The following is a 19,362-nucleotide window of genomic DNA, read 5'->3' as shown; positions in this document are numbered from 1 at the left end:
ATCTGAGCTGAGCTGAGCTGAGCTGAGCTGAGCTGAGCTGAACTGATCTGAGCTGAACTAAACTGAACTGAACTGAACTGATCTGATCTGATCTGAGCTGAGCTGAGCTAGATTCTGGACATGAGTCCAGGAACAGGTTCACACTGCAGCGTCCTGGCAGTGGACAGTTCCCACCACGAGCCCAGAGGCCGACATGCTTCAGAACATTTCATCCTTCAACACCAGCTGAGCTCAACAACGCAAGACATCAAAGAAACGTAACCTCACACCAACGAAGAAGACAACAATATAAACTGCTGTAGACTCGAGTCGCTTTCCCCATCTCATGTTTCTCAGCTCATCAAAGCCAAAGGAAGGAGAACGAGGAGAAGCTCTGAAGCTGTGAAGGCTTCGGAGCAGGAGACGTCTCAGTGTCTTCTGTACCTTCTCATGTTCAGCTGCATTAGACCAAACCTTGACCCATGTGTTAGACTAATCAGTGTGTGAGTGTCTGGATGCTGTGTGTGATCTGCACACTGACTGAATGTAAATCAGAGGATGAGACGCTGTCGTTCCTCTTTGTACTGAAGTGAATGTATCACCAGAAGGTTCCGTGTTCCTTCACGAGGAACGTCCAGGACGGGTCGTTTCAGTTTGGCTGCAGGTTTGTGCCAAATATAGTTTTAGTTGTTCTGAATAAAGATCATGAGAAGTTGCTTTTGGAAGTTTGACTCTGTCGCCCTTCTGTGCTGCGCCGCCCTGATCTGACCTGGTGTCAGATCTGGATCATCAGGAAACTGGAAGTCTGAGATTACAAAGAGTTTCTCGTTAATCTTTAACAAACTCGAAACAAATGAGAAATAATTGTTACTTTTTATTGAAGATGTATTTGGACAAAAACTTGTTAAATCAATTATTCAAGTGATGATTGATCAGGACAACGATATGACACACAACTCACAATTAAACAAGTAACACAATAACCCAAAATTATTTCATTTATATCAGTAAAGTCACAACAAGTTAATGTTTCATACAAAAGTGAGAACATTTCTCAGACAAGAGTCAAAACTAAATCTAACAAACCAACTCAAATACAACACAACACCAAACAACACACGTTTGCATCAGTCCAGAAAAAAGACAACAACCTGAACAACATGAAGGTTTCAGATGAAACCATTGGCACAGTTCAAATCCCAGTCTATGTATTTTTGATACAAGTGAAACCTCCAGTGAAAGTTAAAGAAGTTTTCATCGTGTGAACTCATTTTTTAATCTTTCTCACAAGGCAGAGTTTTCACTGAGCACAAACACACAAAGGAAAATAAGACAAACGGTGTAAATCTTTATATCAAATAAATGATTTGATTCATCACATGAACACGTTTAAATCAAATGAAGATTAATTGTTAACGACCAAACTTACAAGTCTTTACCTGCACCAGCAAAACGTTATACTACTGATGACATAGTTCTACAGGATTAGAATTTTAAAATAACTTAAAACATAACACGAGTTGATTGATTTAAACCAACTGATGTTTACTGAAGTTTAACTGTGGAAAAACCAAATCTGTTGTATATGAACTAATCCAGTTGTTGTCAATGCAGCCTTGGAAGGAGACGAGTCCTCAAGTGGACAGACACTGGGACCGTGAAGTCATCGTTCAACTTGTTTTTCTGCTTTTACATATTCTGTCTTCTGGGATCTCATTTAAAGTTATTGTTTTGTTGTGAAATGACAGAAACTTTCAACAAAAACAACAACAATCCTATTGAAGATTAGGAAATCTTTATGCAAAGTACCACTTAAAGTCTTAATTCAAATTAGCTCAAAGATAAATTCATCAGTGGTTATCTTTAACAATACATTAATACAAGAAAAACATTTGAGTCAATTTAAACATTTGAACTTTAAGCAACGCTTCAAACCCCAGCCCAGGATCCATCCACATCTGGAAGGTGATTTACTTTGACTTCTCAATATCCCTCATGAATTACTGGATTCAGACCCTGAGGTTCAGACACAGATTCATTCACTTCCTGCTCAGCCGAGGTGTGGCTCCTTCAGTGAGTCTATTTCTACAAAGTTAGTTTTTATTTAGTCACACTGAGGATTTTACACTTTCCATGTAAACAGATCATTCTTAACATCTCTGTAAATAACTTTGAACTTTCCCTTTTTGAAGTGCACAGTGTTCATCCACGAACTTCAACGTGTCAAAAGACAAATGACATTTGTAATAACTTCCAAAATCAACAACTATTGGACTGTGATCATGACAGTATTTTGATAAAAGACGATTTAACTCATGTTATGAACTTTTTTAGCTGCTTAGAGACATTAATAGCTAAAGTAGCCTGACATGAATATTAGAGAAGCCCCATAGAAACAGCAGCTGCACCCCACTGGATGCTGGGTGATGTTGTTTCTACATAAATAAACAATTAAGGCATGAAATTAAATTAGAAAAAATTAAAATCTGATAATATTAAACAACATTAAACAAAAGAGATGTAAACAAAAACCATGGATTAGAAAACACACAGGGTTACACACAGTTTAGGCCATAAACATCAGGTACAGGTGTAATTCAGTGAGTCGCAGACAGGGGGAGCTTCACATCACTGGAAATCATATTCTGCACAGATCAACACTGAAGAAGGTTCAGACGACAAAAAAACCTTTAACCTTTTAAAACTTTGTCAGTTTTAAGATGCACCAACACAGGAGCAATAATATCTGTCTGCAGCTTAGAGGCCGGAATGTTGAGAATCTTTAAAAAGTTATTATGATCATATGTTAACGTGCATTTTAACTTTTCAAATTAAATGTAAGAGCTTTTTAATACCATTTCTGTTTTTTATACAATCATATTGCTAAAGATGTAAAACCATTAGGGACAATCATTCATTAAGTTTAATTGATCAGATTTCCCAGTTAACAGTAATTCTTAGTAAAATAATAAATCCCTTGATGTGGCTGACTGTTCATTTCAATCATAACTAACAGTTAAGTTCACAGCCGCCGAGAGAAAACGCTTAAAACCTTAAAGAGTTAAATTTAAGGCTTTTCAGTAACTTCTGAGAAGATTTGTAATTTTGTAAACGCTGCAGGAACCTCGTTGACATGCTGGTGTCACTGGAGAGTTTCTCTCCACAACTGGTTCTTCAGTCCCAGTTCGAGGGCGGAGCAGAGAAACCTGTGATCTGAGACGATGTGGAGCTACAGCCCGAAATCTTTAACTCGACTTTCAATCACAGAAAGTTGAGCCTGGTTCTTTCCACACCTGATCACATGATCACTCCCTCAGAGGAGGTCGCCCTCACTGGAACATGTGAATATGTTTAAGCAGCACGTGAGACAGTGAAGACGGCTTCAACATGGAGGCGCTGCAACTTTCTAACGGATTTCCACTCCGACTCAAAATCAGCTAAATCAGCGTTTGATCGGCAGTCGACAGATGTTACATGGAACTCTTCAAAGACTAAAAGACTAAATATTAAGAGGAGTCGCAGACAACTACAGCCAATCAGAGAAGAGGATGTGGTGAGGGTGGTTTACACAACAGACGCACTAGTCGGGGGTCTCCTGGTGAAAGATGATGTCGAGTGTGACCTCTTGTGTCCGGACCTGCACAGGAACCCTGTCCTCTGAACTTGGCAGAAGAACGATGGACACATGGCGGCAGGACTGACTGCTGTGTTTGTCTCAGGTCTGCCACCTGCTGGACGGAGAGGTGTGTTACAGGTAGTCGTCCTCGCTGGACGGCTCGTCCTCGTCGTAGTTGTGTTTGCGGGGGTCATAGTTGCTGGGGCCTTCTCCGGGGTCCTCGCTGCTGACGGCCGAACTCTCCACGGAGACCTTTGACCCTTGGGAGCTGTTAGAAGGACTGCGGCTCATCCTCCACAGCTGGTGGGCGAAGGTCCGCCCCCAGCTGCAGTGCTGGCCTATAGGGCGCAAGAGCCGGACGAGCTCAGCGGCCTCCTGCCAGTAAGAAGTTCACTTGCTGTGGCCCCGCCCAGAGCGCTGCTTGTTCATGGAGGACAGCATCTGACTGATGTAAGAGGTCAAGAGGTCGTCCATCTTGTAACCCTGTGATGAAACACACAACGTTACCTGGAAGAACTCACCTCGATAGTGAACACATCAAGAATATAATTCATATTAGTTCCTGCTCATATGCTGGAGTGTGTGAGTGTGTGAGTGTGTGAGTCTGTGAGTGTGTGTGAGTGTGTGTGCGTGTGTGCGTGTGTGAGTGTCTGAGTGTGTGAGCGTGAGTGTGTGAGCGTGAGTGTGTGAGTGTGTGAGTGTTTGAGTGTGTAAGTCTGTGAGTGTGTGAGTTTGTGAGTGTGTGAGTGTGTGAGTGTGTGAGTGTGTGAGCGTGAGTGTGTGAGTGTGTGAGTGTTTGAGTGTGTAAGTCTGTGAGTGTGTGAGTGTGTGAGCGTGAGTGAGTGTGTGTCTGTGAGTCTGTCAGTGTGTGAGTGTGTGTGAGTGTGTGAGTGTGTGTGAGCGTGAGTGTGTGAGTGTGTATGAGTGTGTGAGTGTGTGAGTGTGTGAGTGTGTGAGTCTGTGAGTGTGTATGAGTGTGTATGAGTGTGTGAGTGTGTGAGTGTGTGAGTCTGTGAGTGTGTATGAGTGTGTATGAGTGTGTGAGTGTGTGAGTGTGTGAGTGTGTGAGTGTGTGTGAGCGTGAGTGCGTGAGTCTGTGAGTGTGTGACTCTGTGAGTGTGTGTGTGTGTGTGAGTGTGTGAGTCCGTGAGTCCGTGAGTGAGTGTGTGAGTGTGTGAGTGTGTAAGTCTGTGTGTGTGAGTGTGTGAGTGTGTGAGTGTGTGAGTGTGTGAGTGTGTGAGTGTGTAAGTCTGTGAGTGTGTGTGTGTTGCTGCCCCCTACCAGTGAGGTCTCACACAGCAGTTTGCTTCCTCTGACCAGGTTCCCGATGGTGATGTGGAAGTAGGTGTTCCCACTGCTCCAGTTGGAGATCTTGGTGAAGGGGTGTGTGATCAGGATGTCCTGCACACACACACACACACACACACACAGACACACACACACAGTTAAAGTCCACTCCACCCTATCCCCTGGTCTCTGGACTCTGATTCAAACACAGACCTTGGTCTTGGGGTCGATGAGACTGACTCCCTGCTTGTTGATGGCGATCAGCAGGATCTCTGGGAAGTTGGGTTCTGTGGTTTGCTAGAGACAAGAAGCAGATTGTGTGAATGTCCACTGATCATTTATCTAATGTGTTGTGTTTGTTTTATATTGAAAATCTCAGGTGTGTTTACCTTGACCTCGAAGAAGGCGGAGCCAAAGGTCGGCCATTTGTAGATAATCTTCAGGAACATCAGTTTGGCCTCTTCCCTGGATTTACCGGCCTGCTTGTTGAAGTACGCCACCACAGACTGAAACACACACACACGTTGAATCAATCATGAATCAACTCAGACCAAGTCTGGATTTAAAGCAAAGATCGAGTTTAAATCTAAAAAAAAACATGAAGCTTGTTGAATATACGTGAGAATATCTTCTTTAACTTATGAACGACTGGAGGGACGTTATTATTTGTGTATTTTGAATCTTACAAAAACATCATTAATTAGATGAGGTCATAAATCATGCAATAGTATAAATTACACATCATTTGACTCCAGTAAACATTTAATATCAGTTTTGTTTGATTTACTCTTTTCCAGTCGTCCGGGGACATCTGGCGAATCAGGTCCTGAGGAACCAGCTCCCGAAGCATCTTGGGAATTGTAGGAAAGTGAGATTTGTCGTCTTCGAACTTGACGCGGTAGATGAGCGCTGCCAGTTGGAAAACCTCTTCTCGGGAACACTTGTGGTAGCCACGCAAGTATTTAGGCAGCTCCTGACATTAGTACATTAAACACACAATGGTACAGTTCAAGTTAAGTAGTAACACGACTCATTTAGGAACAGCTAGAGAGGATGATTGTGTTGAATTTATAATTAAAGTAGTGTCACCGTGTTCCTCAGTGTGAAAACCATGAGACTGACCTGGTAGTAGTGGAAGATGGAATCTGCGAAGGAGTCCTTCCCTGGAACTGTGGTGGTCCAAAGCTTCTTCATGAAGAACACCTGGTAGGTCAGAGAGGGGACGACACCTGCGAGAGAAGAAACCAGAGATTAACCTGCAGACTCTGGTGACATATTGATTTCAGGTGCAGGTTCTGTTCAGTCAACATGAAAGTCCTGATGTTTGTGTTTGAGATGTTTCAACACGTTGCTTCTTCCTCCTGCATGTGGAGCGAACCTGAACCAACGATAAGATCAAGCGTCTGTTCACAGGTCAGATCTTTTTCCAGTGTGTTAGAAACGAGACAAACAAGAGAAACACTGAAGTTGATCTGAAAACATTTCTTCAGAAACAGAAACTGGAACCAACCGTCTTTCACCGGACGAGACTTCTTGATCCAGTCGGTTAAATGTCGGACAAAGTCAAAGAAGAAATCTCCCTCTGGAACACTGATCACCTGCAGAACACAGGAAATCCACTTATGAACAGAATTTACTTTTTAATGCTATAAAAAATTCATTGTCGTGTATTCGTTGTAGATCATTTTGGCATGTGTTTAAAACATAATGACAGGCTTACATTTCATCAATCAATCAATCAAATTTTATTTGTATAGCCCATATTCACAAATTACAATTCATCTCATAGGGCTTTAACAGGGTGAGACATCCTCTGTCCTTAACCCTCAGCACGAGTAAGGAAAAACTACTAAAAACCCTTTTAACAGGGTAAAAATATGTAGAAACCTCAGAGAGAGCCACATGTGAGGGATCCCTCTCCCAGGACAGACAGAAGTGCAATAGATGCCACGTGCAGGAAAACATCATCAATAACAGGGAACAAACACACAAACTGTCAGTGATGTGATTCGCTGTCTACAGTATTTATCTGGAGTGACGTCTTAGTGACCTCATCATTAGCCTGATGACGTCATCAGTCGTGACACACGAGGGAAACAGACTCTGTTTACTTCATGTTAGTGAATGTACGTATTTGTACTTTGGCATCTTGTGCCACCTACTGGCGAGTAGAGGCAACTGCATCTCTTGTATAACTTCATATGAGAGATGAAATGGATTTTTTTTATGATGCCTATCTTCTGGACTCTCAGACATTCTCAGGGAGTCCTCCAGATGTTTATCTTATTTGTTCTCTACCTTTTTGGGATGACCTTTGACTTATTATCTCTGACCAGCTAATGGACCAATGTGCCTTCATCTTCAGACACAGAAACAGGACCTTCTTTAGTCAGAAATCCCATGTGGGATGTGTTTTACCTGAAGTCATGGGCGGAACCAGCCTCCCTATATAAATGTGCTTTCGACCTCTGCAAGTCAGATTTCACTTTTGGCTTGTGTATCTAGATGCCCGTCCCGACCTGTAATTTCTTGTAATAAACGTTGTTATACTGAAAGTACTGGGTCCTCAGGGTCCTTCCTTCATCATCATCAACTTCTACAACAACACCGACCTCTCAGCTGCATAGAATATACCATGTCATGCAACTGAAAATGTTTTTTCCCTAACAACCCTAAACATATTGAAGAATCTTTGACCTTGTCTGAGATCTTGACGAAGAGGCTGAAGCCTTCCGGAGCTTTGAGCAGCAGCCGGGTGGAGATGTTCTGACAGAAGTCCTTGGCCTTGGTGCTGGACTCCACCTCGAACGCCTGCAGGTTCCAGACAAACACTGAAACACTCGGTTCAAACCGTCTCACAGTTTATCTGCGTCTGTGCGTCCTACCTCATCTGTGTCATCGGGGAAATAGACCTTGTGGAAGATCTGCGTTGTTTTGTGTTGGATCGCCTCCACCTCCACCAGGTGGGGGGGGTACTTCCTGGATCCGTTACTGGTCCCACGAAGACAAGGACAAGTTAGAGATACTTCAATTCTTAAAATCAAATCGAAGTCTGGACCTTAACTTGTAGATGTGAGACGTCTACTGGAGGTTTCAAGACACAAATATTTGACTGGTTTTTAAACCTGTTTTTTTTTTTATCCTTCCTCCTGCAGCACACTCTGCACTTACATCACTCAAGAAAATAAAAGTACCAAGAAGCAAAACACTCATTTAATTGGTCGAGAAGAAAAATAAATGTTAAAAAGTGGAATTCAACATGCTGCCTCTTTTGTTGTTTTTAAAAGTTGAATGAGCCGGTTTCAGGTGTAACCATGAAATGTCCGGTATGATAATCTAAACATTAACGAGACATGTGATGCATGTTTCCCTGAGAACAGACTCGGGTGGAGTTTCACCGTAGAGCTTTGTGCAGCCTCTGCATACAGTCTCCAGACAGCGGGTGGTGTCTCTTCGACTGCAGGAAGCGCTGGATGTGAGGCAGCAGCACGTTACTGGGAGGAAACAAACCAGTGCACAACCACAGCAGCTCCCAGCCTTTCTCCTCACTGTACCTGCAGGAGAACACAACTCACAGTCAGCTGCTGCACACACGTCACACTCAAGAATTAATAAACACTGAATGCAACTAATGCTGCACAGTCCAGTTAAGATGTTAGAAAATGGAACCTGTTTTTTTTTTTAAATCGACATGTTTTCAGACCGTAACACTTTGTGTGTGTCACTGTTTGCAGGGTTCACTGTGGACTCTGGCAAAGATCTTTCCAAAGAGCTCAAACCAGACTTCATCACTGATTGTGTTGTCGGTGATGTTGTGGGTTTACACACTTGACGTGGTTGTCAGTCAGCTGCTTGAGGATCTGACAGTAGATCTCGTCCTTCAGAGGTTCGGCCTTCAGCGCTCCCTCAAAGATCTGGTCCGTCAGCTCGTTGACGGAGCGCGTGCGTTTGGACGGGTAGTCGCCCATGTACTTCATCACCGGTGGAACACACGTCAAGGAACAACACAACCGGCTGAGTTTCAATACAAATGACAGAAAGGAGATGAACACATTCAGCTGGACACATGGAGTGTGTCCCTCTGGCTGTTTGAAGGATATCGATGAAGGACATGCAGGCGTCCTGACTCAGCTCCTCGTGGTTCACCACCTTCTTCAGCAGCGGCAGTTTGAGCGGCTCCCTGGTGCAGCTCCACAGTTTGTCCTTCCCACGATTCTTAGTGACCATCACTCTGCTCAGGGTGTGTTTGGGAGGAGGCCTGAGAGAAGCAGGTTAGTTAGTGACACACTGACATGAGCACATCATGAACTTTCTCCCTCGTGTATTAAGTCCTGCACATCTGCATTTAAAGCAACTTTTTGACCCTAAACCAGCAGCTTGATGAAAGTGAGTGTGAACAAGTAGAAAGTTTCCTCCTTCTCTCCCTGAGCGTCTGTTCTCTGTAACTCTGGTGAGTGGGTTCCATCTCCTGAGAGAAGAACTGACTGAGAGTCACAGACACAACCAGCTGCAGCTGAAGAGTGAAGCTGAACTGAGATCAGTTCAAAACACTCAGAAGTTATTAAAAACCAGAGTTTATCAATTCTAAACAGTATTTGGTGGATTTGTTACAGCTGCAGCTCTTCTGCTTCAGGAAGCAGAGGATCATGGGTAATATCCAGTGTTTTAGTTTAGTGGGACGACTCAGTCAGAGCTACACACATTGATAATCAATAAAACCTCTTTCCAGAGTGAACTGCTTCTGTGTGTGTGTCTGCTTGTTCTGTGCTTGTGTTTGCAGCATGTGTACATCATTTATGTTCATAGTGTGTGTGTGTGTGTGTGTGTGTGTGTGTGTGTGTGTGTGTGTGTGTGTGTGTGTGTGTGTACCTGAAGTAGTCGTAGGAGAACTCCTCCAGTGTGTAGGGTTTCATTCTGTCGTCACTCTCGGGCAGAACGAGCTGTGACACACGAACCGACTCCTGTCGCTGGTCCGGTGTCATGGTCACCAGTGCCTGATTGGTTTGAAACCAGCAGATCACAAAACATTAGACTGGACAGTTTCTGTCTTCACACAAAATGTAGAAGAGTCAAATGTTGTCTGATTAAATTTGATCAGAAGGAAACTATGACATTAATGTTTCACCTCATTCTCATTGTGTGAGAATAACAAAGCTTGACCCTTAATAATTGAATCCATTAATGATTTCTATGACCCTGATGGTTTTTGTTTGTTTGTGAGAAGAACGAGAATCAAGGCTTGAGCAGCTTCTGTGTTTTAATTTAGTTTAAAGTCTCTAATTGTATTTTACTGTGTTGACCTCAGACATTTGATTTCCTCTCACCACGACTTCCTGTGGCGGTCGAGCCATGGTGGGCAGGACATAGATGCAGTCAGCTGGGAAATCTCCTCTCTGATTGGTCCGCTCGTTGACGCCGTGCGCCCAACCAGAGTTGAGGACCTGCTCGCCGGTGTCCTGGTCCAACAGGATCAGGTCTCCCTTCAGGAAGCTGAGGAACGTGGACTCCTCCCCAGCTGCAGCAAACACACAAAGAGCAGCTTTATTATTCATTTCATCACAAAACACACAACAGGGTAAGAACCGTCCTGTGTGGACTCACTGGGGCTGGGGTTGTCTTGTAGCGCCACCACGAACTTTGACCTCTTCCTCAGGCCCTCCAGGAAGGTCACCACCAGGTCCCGGATGTCCTCTGCGTTGTTGGAGGTGAACGTGTACTCTTCACCTTTGATGGTCGCCAACGTGAAACTCTGACCCTGCAGCTTCCCTCCGCTGAAAAATAAAACCTGTTTATTCACACTGAACGACATGAACATGCATTTTCTGATTTGACGCCTCAGTGAACAGAGCTAGAGAATCAAACTCTAAACTATCTAATACTTCTTGGTCGATCAGGGGACTACAGCTCCCAGCATGCCTCACCTGCTGCTGGACACCGCACTGATTTCTGGGAAGGAGAGTTCTAACAGGACCTGCTCCTGCTCGTCTACAAAATAAACTCCGGTCCAGTTGACGGCCACGATCAGGTCGTTTTTAGGCAAACTGGGACCTGAGAGGGAGAAGAGGAGGAGGAGGAGAGATGGGTTTTTAGGATTCATAAAACAAAAGTGTTATTGTTATTGTTACTTTATCATATATCATAGTTATTTAGCGTTATTTTTTAGATTTCCAGGTGAAGCTGAACTGATCAGTTGTGGATGGATGACTTGTTCGAGGTTGTAGACGTCACCTGAGAATTTGAAGGCTTCGTAGAATCGAGAGAAGAGCAGAGGCCACTTGTGACGAGCGAAGTCGACCACCTCCTCCTTCACCTTCTGAGGGTCAAACCTCTTCTGGGTGTAGATGCCCTGAGCAGAGAGAGGGGGGGGGTGGGGGAGAGATTATCATTATTGTTTGAAAAGGAAGAGAAACATCTGTATGGTGTCTCTGCAGCAGATGGTGTCACATGCAGTTAACGTTCATGCAAATACAAGACAATTGTTATTTCCATCTATATTAATGCAAACCTACTCACATGTAACATCTCACCTGCATCTAGAGCTCATTGAAAACTGTTTTAATTCTGTCCTGCTTTGGTTATTTTAGCGAATTGATAATATTGTTGTTAATACTGGATTTTATTTTAGATAAAGCAGTTTGTTCTTTCTCTGTGTGAAACATCACAGCAGGTTTCTGTTCTGGATAAACACACAGGGCCCACATGGACCCACATTAGCCCAGGGACCGGCACCTTTTTGTGGGCAGCCATGATGAAATGGGCCCATTTCTCCACGGTCCTGGAGGGGCTGATCTCTCTGTCGGGGATGTAGGAGGGGATGAGGCTGAGCAGCCGCTCCAGAAGGATCTCTGAGCCGTAGTCCACGTAGTACTGCTGAGAGGCCAGTTCCGCCAGGTCCTCCTGAGGAGCCAGAGCCAGAACCACTGACAGGTTACACACCCACTTCATAGAAACAGACAAGACACTCGTACATTCATAAAATGTCAAATTAAGGACCAAACTATTTGAATGCCGTCACCCTGTCGCAGCGGTATTCTCCGAACTTGACGCCCCTCACAGTTTGCTGGTAGATGAGGTTGGTGGCGACCAGGTCGTCGCTGGGGCAGTGCCAGGGCGTGAAGATCTCCTTCCTGAAGAACAGCCTCCAGGGGGCGTTCCTCTCCTGGGCCCCCTGCTCCTTGGCGTACTGCTCGCACTGCGACACGGCGTCCATCACATGGTCGTTCCCGCTGCCTAGAGAGGACACCTGCAGGAGGACAAGGGGCATTACTGCAACAGTGAGGGGAAATCATTTTAAATGTTTATAATAACCCGTTAATAAACTCTCTTATTAGGAGCATGATTCCAACAGTTGTGACATTAGTCTGATCTCCACTCCTCCAGGAGTCTGAGGAGTTACAGGCTCCTCCTCTACCTTGTCAAACAGAGCGATGTACAGGGAGAAGCCGAAGCGGTCCCGCAGGCTGATCTTGTCCGACAGGGCGATGCACAGCTCCTTGGCCGTGGTGGCCGAGTCGGTCAGCAGCGTCTTGGTCGTGCCGTCCATGAACGTCACCGGCAGCATGATGGGCTTCTTCGACTTGGTGGCCTGGACGTGAAGGAGCTTTGGTTGATTAGTGTTCAAACACAGTTTATTAGACTGTATTAATAACATATCTCTGCATCTGCTGCGTCACTCCAACTGTTTCTCAGACCTGGAATTCAAACTGCCCTGATGCTGCATTCACTAAAACTTCTAAATCCTCTTTTCAAACTCTTTAACTAAAAGACTTACAATATATTTGTACTTTATTTGACCTCTGACCTGCAGTGGGTGTGTGTGTGTGTCTGTGTGTGTGTGTGTGTCTGTGTGTGTGTGTCTGTGTGTGTGCACCTGCAGCTCCAGCCAGGACGGAGGTTGTGTTCTCGTCCCGTTAGCGAACGTCCGTCTCAGCCTCTCCTCGCAGTACGGAGCGTAACCTGGAGGACCGCTGCTGATGAAGTTCCTCAGGTACTGAGTTCAAAACACAAAACATTTAGGATTCAGGCGGATCAGGTTGAATTTCTTCTTTCTATGTGTAAATACAATAAACCAACGTTGGATGTTCTGACCTTGACAAACTTCTCTGTCGGGGCGAAGCAGCCGACGCACAGAGAGATGAGGATCCAGCCTCGAGCGTGAGAACTCTTAGACGGGTTCTGACTCAGCTGCTTACAGATCTGACAGTAGATCTCATCCCTGACACACACACACACACACACACACACAGTTATATTGTGTTATTAACAGCTCTGTTCACATTGCAGACACACGGTCAGTGTTCACCTCAGCGCTGGTCTCAGGATCCCGTTCCCGATGATGAAGTGAAGCTTCTCCAGGTTGGAGGTGGGCCGGTCCTCCAGCATGCTGTTCCCAGTGACACCATACTCCCCATCGTTCAGGCGCTTGGTGACCTGTGAGGCATCGAACTGTGAATGTTCTCGATCTAAGTCAAATATAAACTATAGTCTCCCCTCGTCTCTCTCTCCATCTCTCACCTCCTCAGTGATCTTGGATTTCTTCTTCAGAGTGAGCGACACCAGTTTGTGTCGGACGCTGTTCTTCTTGTGGCCGTCGGCCGGAGGCGTCTGAGGGACAAGAGACAGCTCATCGACCAATCAGAGACGATCCTGCACATATGACACCTTACCATGCTAACGCTCACAGTCAAGTAACCCAGGACCGAACATTTAACAAGATCTGTTTAGAGAAAGCTCCAGGACGTATTATTTAATAACACATCAAAGTCCATGTTATTTAAAGAAATAATAAAATGTGTGTAGTTATGAAATGTAAACCTAAGTTGTAATAACACTATGAGGTAATGTTGGAGCTGTGTCTTCTCTCAAGATGACAATAACAAGCTAATAAAAAAACTTATGAAGGTGAAAGGTCAGGGGTCACACAAACATGTGTATTCATCCTCTGTGGGTCAGTTTTAGAACTGACTGAGATGTTTCTCATCATAGAAACGAGGCTGATGAATGAGACCGACAGACGTATGTGTGTTGTGACCTCAGACTGGATGTTCTCCTCCTGCTCACCTCCCCCTCCCCCTGCAGCGCCTGCAGCTCCCTCTTGTACGTCTTCTTTCCCAGCGTCTCGTAGATCTTGGTCATGACCGGGATCTTCTCGCTCCCGTCGCTGATGGCCGTGTGGTACTTGGGCTCCGGCAGATCTCCCATGAACCTCAGCACTGTGATCCACACCGCCAGAGCAGCCTGCGAGGAAGGTTCATGGAGTTGATCAGGGGAAATAATCCATATTCAAATTATAGTTTGACCAAAGACTGTGCTTCAGTTCTAGGATCTTTGACAGTTTTTCATTTCAACAGAAGTGATTTTCCTGATTGAGTTCCACCATTTTTTTTTAATGTTGTGTTTCCTGTGTCGTACCAGCTGGTCTCCCTCGTCGTCGTGGAAGAGCAGCGGCTGCTTGAGAGGTCGGCGGACGTAGGTGTGAGTGGTGCTGCCCTGGAAGTAGGTGGCGGCATACTTGGCGAACTTGTACTCCGACAGATCTTCTTCATCATCGTCCTCAGGCAGAGGAAGAGCTTCGTCCAGGTCCTCCACCTCCAGCTCTTGATGGCTTCGCTCCAGGTCCTGAGGGGGAGACAGAGTTTCAGTCACTGACGACAGGTCAGAGTTTTTAAATCCTTACAATATGTATTCATCATTTTCAGATTTGTCAATTCAGTGTGTTTATAAATGTGAAGTTACAGCAACACAAACTGTAGTTCACCTCGAAGCCGGCAGGAGCTTGTCCCTCCTGCCCCGGGAAAGAGTTGGTGGTCCCCAGGAAGCCGAACATCTTGTCCACCAGGTCCGAGTCGTTGACGGGCTCCAGACGAGCTTTCTCCATCTGCTCCACCATCTCCTTCTTCCTCCGAGCCTCCTCCTTCTCCTTCTTCTCCCGCTCCGCGTCCTCTTTGGCCAGCTTGGCCAGACGCTCCTACAAAATAAAGTACGTTAGTTTAGGTAGAAAAGGTAAAACTCTTTAGTGCAAGTCAACGTGAAGAAGCCGTTCTTGTGGGAGCCTCACTTTGTGATTGCGCTCGGCCTCGGCCTTCGCTCTCTTCGCAGACATCTGGTTCCTCAGTTTGGTTTCTTCAGCGAGACGCATCTTCTCGGCCTCCAGCCTCCTGCGGTACTGAAGCAGAGGAGGAGGTGGACACAAGGCGTCATATTAAATCATCTATAATGTAGCAGATTAATGCAGAACTCATTCTATATTTATTTAACTGTAAGACGGTTCAATTCAGTTTTATTAACTGTGTTTAATATGTCAAATGTTCATCTAGAAAGTAAATACAGCTGTTTATAAATAGTGCTGTGATGTAGATCAGATAATACGTAAATATTACTGAGGAACAACTGGAAATAAAGTAAATAAAAGGTGGTTAATTACAATATTTTCAAAATTAGATACAAAGGTAGTCTAAGTGTTCTAGAAAAATCTGAGTACATTTTATACCTAGGGGAAAATCTACTTTAAATCTAAATTGTTCTGTATCTACCAGTTCTTACTAGTAAGTAAACTTTACAAAGCTTTTTTAAGTTAAATGTAAAACACTTTTTTCAGTGTCCGTTTACCAAAGTAAAAGGTAAAACATGAAGTGGAGCAGAAGAAAGAAGCAGACCATGTAGAAGCTGAGATCCTGTGTGTGTGTACCTCTCCCTTCAGCCTCTTGTACAGCCGCCGGGCGATCATGCCTCTGGTGCCGGCCTGGATGGTGATGACGGCCCACAGCCGGTGCCTGAAGGCCCGGCGCACCAGGAACCCCCGGCAGCGGCCCTGGAAGCCCGTGATCCGCTGCCGGGCCACGTGATAGGACGCACACAGCTTCCTGGAGCGAACCAGAGCCTGCAGGCGAGAGAAGCCGGCTCGCATCTGAAGAGAGGGGAGGACGAGTGAGAGTGAGAGACTCCACCTCGGTGCTGCATCATGGATCTCCACCCTCCTGACATATAACAGTTATAATCAAATGTGTTTGTGTGACGTGTGGATCCTCACAGCTCCATAGTTCTTCCTGCAGTGATATCCTCTCCATGTTTTCTGGATGAACACGGCCGACTTCCTCATCTTCAGGAAGTTCGACCTGAGGACATGAGATTTGTGTGATCAGTGGTTGTAGAAGGACGCGGGGACACAAAGACACTTGTGTCTCCAGGTTTCAGACCCACCTGTCCTTGAAGCCTCGAACCACCTTCTGGATGAGGATGACCTTGTCAGTGATGGCCTTGTCCCTCTCGATCTCCAGCAGCATGTCGTGATGATCCTACACAGACACACACAACTGATAATAACACACATTCTGCTGCTCTGCTTCAAATAACTCCACAACTCAGCCCCTTTATTTAACTCTTATTATTTATTTACATGAAATATAGAAAAAGGTTTTAATTAATTGACTGCTGCTTTAATCATTTTGAAAAGTTTCCTCCCTGCGATAAATTAAGTTGAATTAATCTTAAACTTCAGCCTTTTCCCCGACAGGCTCTAATGTGGCAGCTTGTTAATGTTTCATATGAATGAACACAAACATGTGAGGCTTCATCTCCTCCTCTTGTGATCTGTCCATCTGACCTCGGATCTGACCACTTCCTGTCGGGGAAGTGTGGGTACTGCCCCCCCCCACTCTACCTCCTGTGCTGCTTCCTGTCCAGCTGAGCGATGAGGCCGGAGAGAGAGACCAGCATAAAGCCTTAAAGTATTTGTACTGTTTTAAACTTTGACAGATCAACAGCTGCAGAAAGATGTTATAAAATATTTGTTTATCTAGAGACCAAAATAACAACATGTTCAAAGTCAACAGAGCTCATCTCTACACAGAGACACAACCGGCCCCTCATATTCAATCAAGCCGCAGCTATTTCCACACAATTAATTATTCTGTCTCACAATGTTCTTCCCTGACACACACACATCCATCCAAACAACCAACCGACACACACCCAGGGCTGAAAACACAACACCCCCCCCCCCCCCCCCCCCCCCCCCCCCTGGTGGTGCTAAAAAAATAAAAAACACACACAGCTTCAGAACATGACAACTAAGTTAAATGTTAAACATCGTCGTCCACACATCTGAAGCTCCTCTCGTCTGCTGGGTCACTTCCTGATTCACGATCACAATATGAACAACGAGCTGCGGACACACAATGTTTGTTCACAGTGTCACAGACAATAACACAAAGTGCTGAGCTCTGGTTTCCATTTCACCTCCTGACGGATGTGCCTTACCAGCGACCTCTGACCTTAGGATGACATCTGCCCTCACATGGCGGGAAACCGACACATACACACACACACACACACCTACGCATTCACACAAACATACAGACTTGAAGTGCATAGTCAAGGTTTTAAAGATTATAAAAACACACACACAAACCCACACACAGACACACACACAGACACACAGAGCTGGAAACCAAAACACAGAACTTCCTATCAGCAGGGATGTGAACTGGAAACAGTGAGAGCAGCATTTCACTTATTCAAAACATACTTTAAATTACTTTATTACTTTTATTGAGCAAATGAGACACGAGGGAAACAACACTAAACTGTGAAAGTTGTTTTTCTTTCTTTTCTCTCTGATATTTGCAAAGAGCAGATCACAGTCTGTGTGGGTTTGTGTATTCTTCTGTGGGACAGGTTTTCTCTTCTGGTGCCCAAAGATCTTATTGTTTAAACGTGTTGTTCATGAGATCACGTGACGTTATAATAAGTAATAATTTAATATCAAAGTACCTTGAGGAAGATCTTTGTCTTTCCCATCTGCCAGTCGTCGTCTCGGCCGAGCACCGCCACCGCGATCCTGTGACACGTTCCCCTCAGGTCCTCCTGGTGGAGAGAGACACAACAACAGGATGACACTGACAGGACTCACACACACACACACACACACACACACACCTGTGGTCACACTGTACCTGTTTATACGCCGGTTTGACTCCGGGCATTAGGACCCTGTAGCGATCGACAAATTCCACAAAGGTGTAGCGGATGGGATATCCTGCTCGACGGATACGAATGGTCTCCATCATCCCAGAGTACCTCAGCTGACGCACACACAGATCCCTGTCAAATAACTACACACACACACACACAGGAGTTACATTTGTACTTGTATTATAAGAAGTAATTAATACATGAGCAAAAGGAGGATTTTAAATGGGCTCAAAAATGTTTTCATATTGTTGCACTGATATTTCTTCCGAGGGAAAGGATCCCAGTACGACTTCGACCGCTGCTCACAAAGTGTTTTTACTCTCAATCCTTAGAAAGTGAAGTATTACAGTGAACTCAGATACTCACCATGGATTTCTTGTATTCGTTGGGTTTGATGCAGCGAACGAAGAACGGTTGACAGACGCTCAGAGTCCTCATCAGCAGCTCCAGGGATCTTTTAAACTGACTGCTCAGAGTGGGCGAGCGCTTCCTGGTCTCTGCTCCCTGCACACACACACACAGACACACACACACACACACACAGACACACACACAGAGTAGAAAGTGTCAGGCTCAGAGACAATGAGGAACTCTCTTTGTCTCTTCCTGAGCTGTGACACTAAACGTTTTCCTCCGTCCTAAATATAAAGTCTTGTTCTTGCTGATGTTGCAGATTCAGACTTGAACGTGAATCAAAAGAACAGAAATAATAACTGTGTCTCGAGGATGGAACATTATTATTAGTCCATTAATTAAATAGTCAATCAATTCACTAGCAGATACTTTTAAAGCAGAACTGTCGAGTATTCACTGATTCCAGCTTCTCAAATGTGAGAATTTATTATGTTTAGTTCACATGAATGAAAAATATCTGTTTTCTTATTTGAAGTATTAACATCATGATAATAATAAAGATAAAATAAATAGTACCAATGGAACCATGTATAAATACTCATGTAAATGTTCTAACCTTTAAAATCCGTTCTATCAGCTACTTACACTAATTAACTCTGGAAACTTTATCTTAGTTTAAAAAAACACTAGTAACAGGATGTACAGTTAGCCTAGCTTAGCACAAACACTCTTAATAGGTGGATTAGTTAGCTTGTATATATAGTATATAACATATATATAGTAAAGCTCACTTGTTATTCTGTCTCTCCCTCTACTTTATATGATTTAACTTTTTCTACGTATTTTATTTTTATCTGTGCTAAATATAAAATGGAATTAGTCACTGTAATGGTGTGTGTGTGTGTGTGTGTGTGTGTGTGTGTGTGTGTGTGTGTGTGTGTTTGTGTGCATCATCCCTTACCATGGCGACATCAGCCTGGAAGATTTGCTTGATGAACTTGTTCTTGGACGAGTGAACCAGCTGGATGATGTCTCCGTATAAAGTGTCTCTGTTCTTTTCCAGGAAGCCTGTAGGACACACACAGACACACACAAACAGACACACACACAGTTACGTTATGTGAACGTGTCTGAACACTGTGACGATGGCGAGG

General features: G+C 44.5%; 1 protein-coding gene across 4 annotated transcripts in view; it reads right to left on the bottom strand.

The window, feature by feature from the left end:
- Window positions 1–840: 840 nt before the first annotated feature.
- myo7aa (myosin VIIAa) overlaps window positions 841–19,362 on the bottom strand; it is a 33,022-nt gene continuing 14,500 nt past the window's right edge. For 2 of the 4 annotated variants that reach the window (XM_053422463.1, XM_053422460.1), the window contains exons 15-49: window positions 19,170–19,276; window positions 18,221–18,358; window positions 17,836–17,994; window positions 17,654–17,746; window positions 16,082–16,176; window positions 15,912–15,996; window positions 15,570–15,788; window positions 14,940–15,047; window positions 14,640–14,849; window positions 14,294–14,500; window positions 13,943–14,119; window positions 13,397–13,486; window positions 13,185–13,312; window positions 12,971–13,097; window positions 12,753–12,872; window positions 12,294–12,467; window positions 11,898–12,125; window positions 11,612–11,779; window positions 11,111–11,228; window positions 10,804–10,930; window positions 10,484–10,653; window positions 10,207–10,397; window positions 9,752–9,876; window positions 8,983–9,140; window positions 8,711–8,864; window positions 8,281–8,436; window positions 7,768–7,873; window positions 7,580–7,693; window positions 6,393–6,480; window positions 6,005–6,111; window positions 5,670–5,855; window positions 5,272–5,388; window positions 5,096–5,179; window positions 4,877–4,996; window positions 841–4,078 (exon numbers count right to left, since the gene is read on the bottom strand). In XM_053422463.1, coding sequence (XP_053278438.1) covers window positions 3,986–4,078; window positions 4,877–4,996; window positions 5,096–5,179; window positions 5,272–5,388; window positions 5,670–5,855; window positions 6,005–6,111; window positions 6,393–6,480; window positions 7,580–7,693; window positions 7,768–7,873; window positions 8,281–8,436; window positions 8,711–8,864; window positions 8,983–9,140; window positions 9,752–9,876; window positions 10,207–10,397; window positions 10,484–10,653; window positions 10,804–10,930; window positions 11,111–11,228; window positions 11,612–11,779; window positions 11,898–12,125; window positions 12,294–12,467; window positions 12,753–12,872; window positions 12,971–13,097; window positions 13,185–13,312; window positions 13,397–13,486; window positions 13,943–14,119; window positions 14,294–14,500; window positions 14,640–14,849; window positions 14,940–15,047; window positions 15,570–15,788; window positions 15,912–15,996; window positions 16,082–16,176; window positions 17,654–17,746; window positions 17,836–17,994; window positions 18,221–18,358; window positions 19,170–19,276 — 4,847 coding nt within the window. In that variant the 3' untranslated portion in view covers window positions 841–3,985. Of the gene's footprint in view, window positions 4,079–4,876; window positions 4,997–5,095; window positions 5,180–5,271; window positions 5,389–5,669; window positions 5,856–6,004; window positions 6,112–6,392; window positions 6,481–7,579; window positions 7,694–7,767; window positions 7,874–8,280; window positions 8,437–8,710; window positions 8,865–8,982; window positions 9,141–9,751; window positions 9,877–10,206; window positions 10,398–10,483; window positions 10,705–10,803; window positions 10,931–11,110; window positions 11,229–11,611; window positions 11,780–11,897; window positions 12,126–12,293; window positions 12,468–12,752; window positions 12,873–12,970; window positions 13,098–13,184; window positions 13,313–13,396; window positions 13,487–13,942; window positions 14,120–14,293; window positions 14,501–14,639; window positions 14,850–14,939; window positions 15,048–15,569; window positions 15,789–15,911; window positions 15,997–16,081; window positions 16,177–17,653; window positions 17,747–17,835; window positions 17,995–18,220; window positions 18,359–19,169; window positions 19,277–19,362 lie in introns of all 4 variants that reach the window. The other 2 variants (XM_053422462.1, XM_053422464.1) reach the window with 2 other exon arrangements.

The sequence above is a fragment of the Pleuronectes platessa genome, chromosome 5, assembly GCF_947347685.1.
Source record: "Pleuronectes platessa chromosome 5, fPlePla1.1, whole genome shotgun sequence".
Classification (NCBI taxonomy): domain Eukaryota; kingdom Metazoa; phylum Chordata; class Actinopteri; order Pleuronectiformes; family Pleuronectidae; genus Pleuronectes; species Pleuronectes platessa.
Note: the sequence above shows the minus strand (reverse complement) of the source record. Positions and strands in the feature narration are given on the sequence as shown.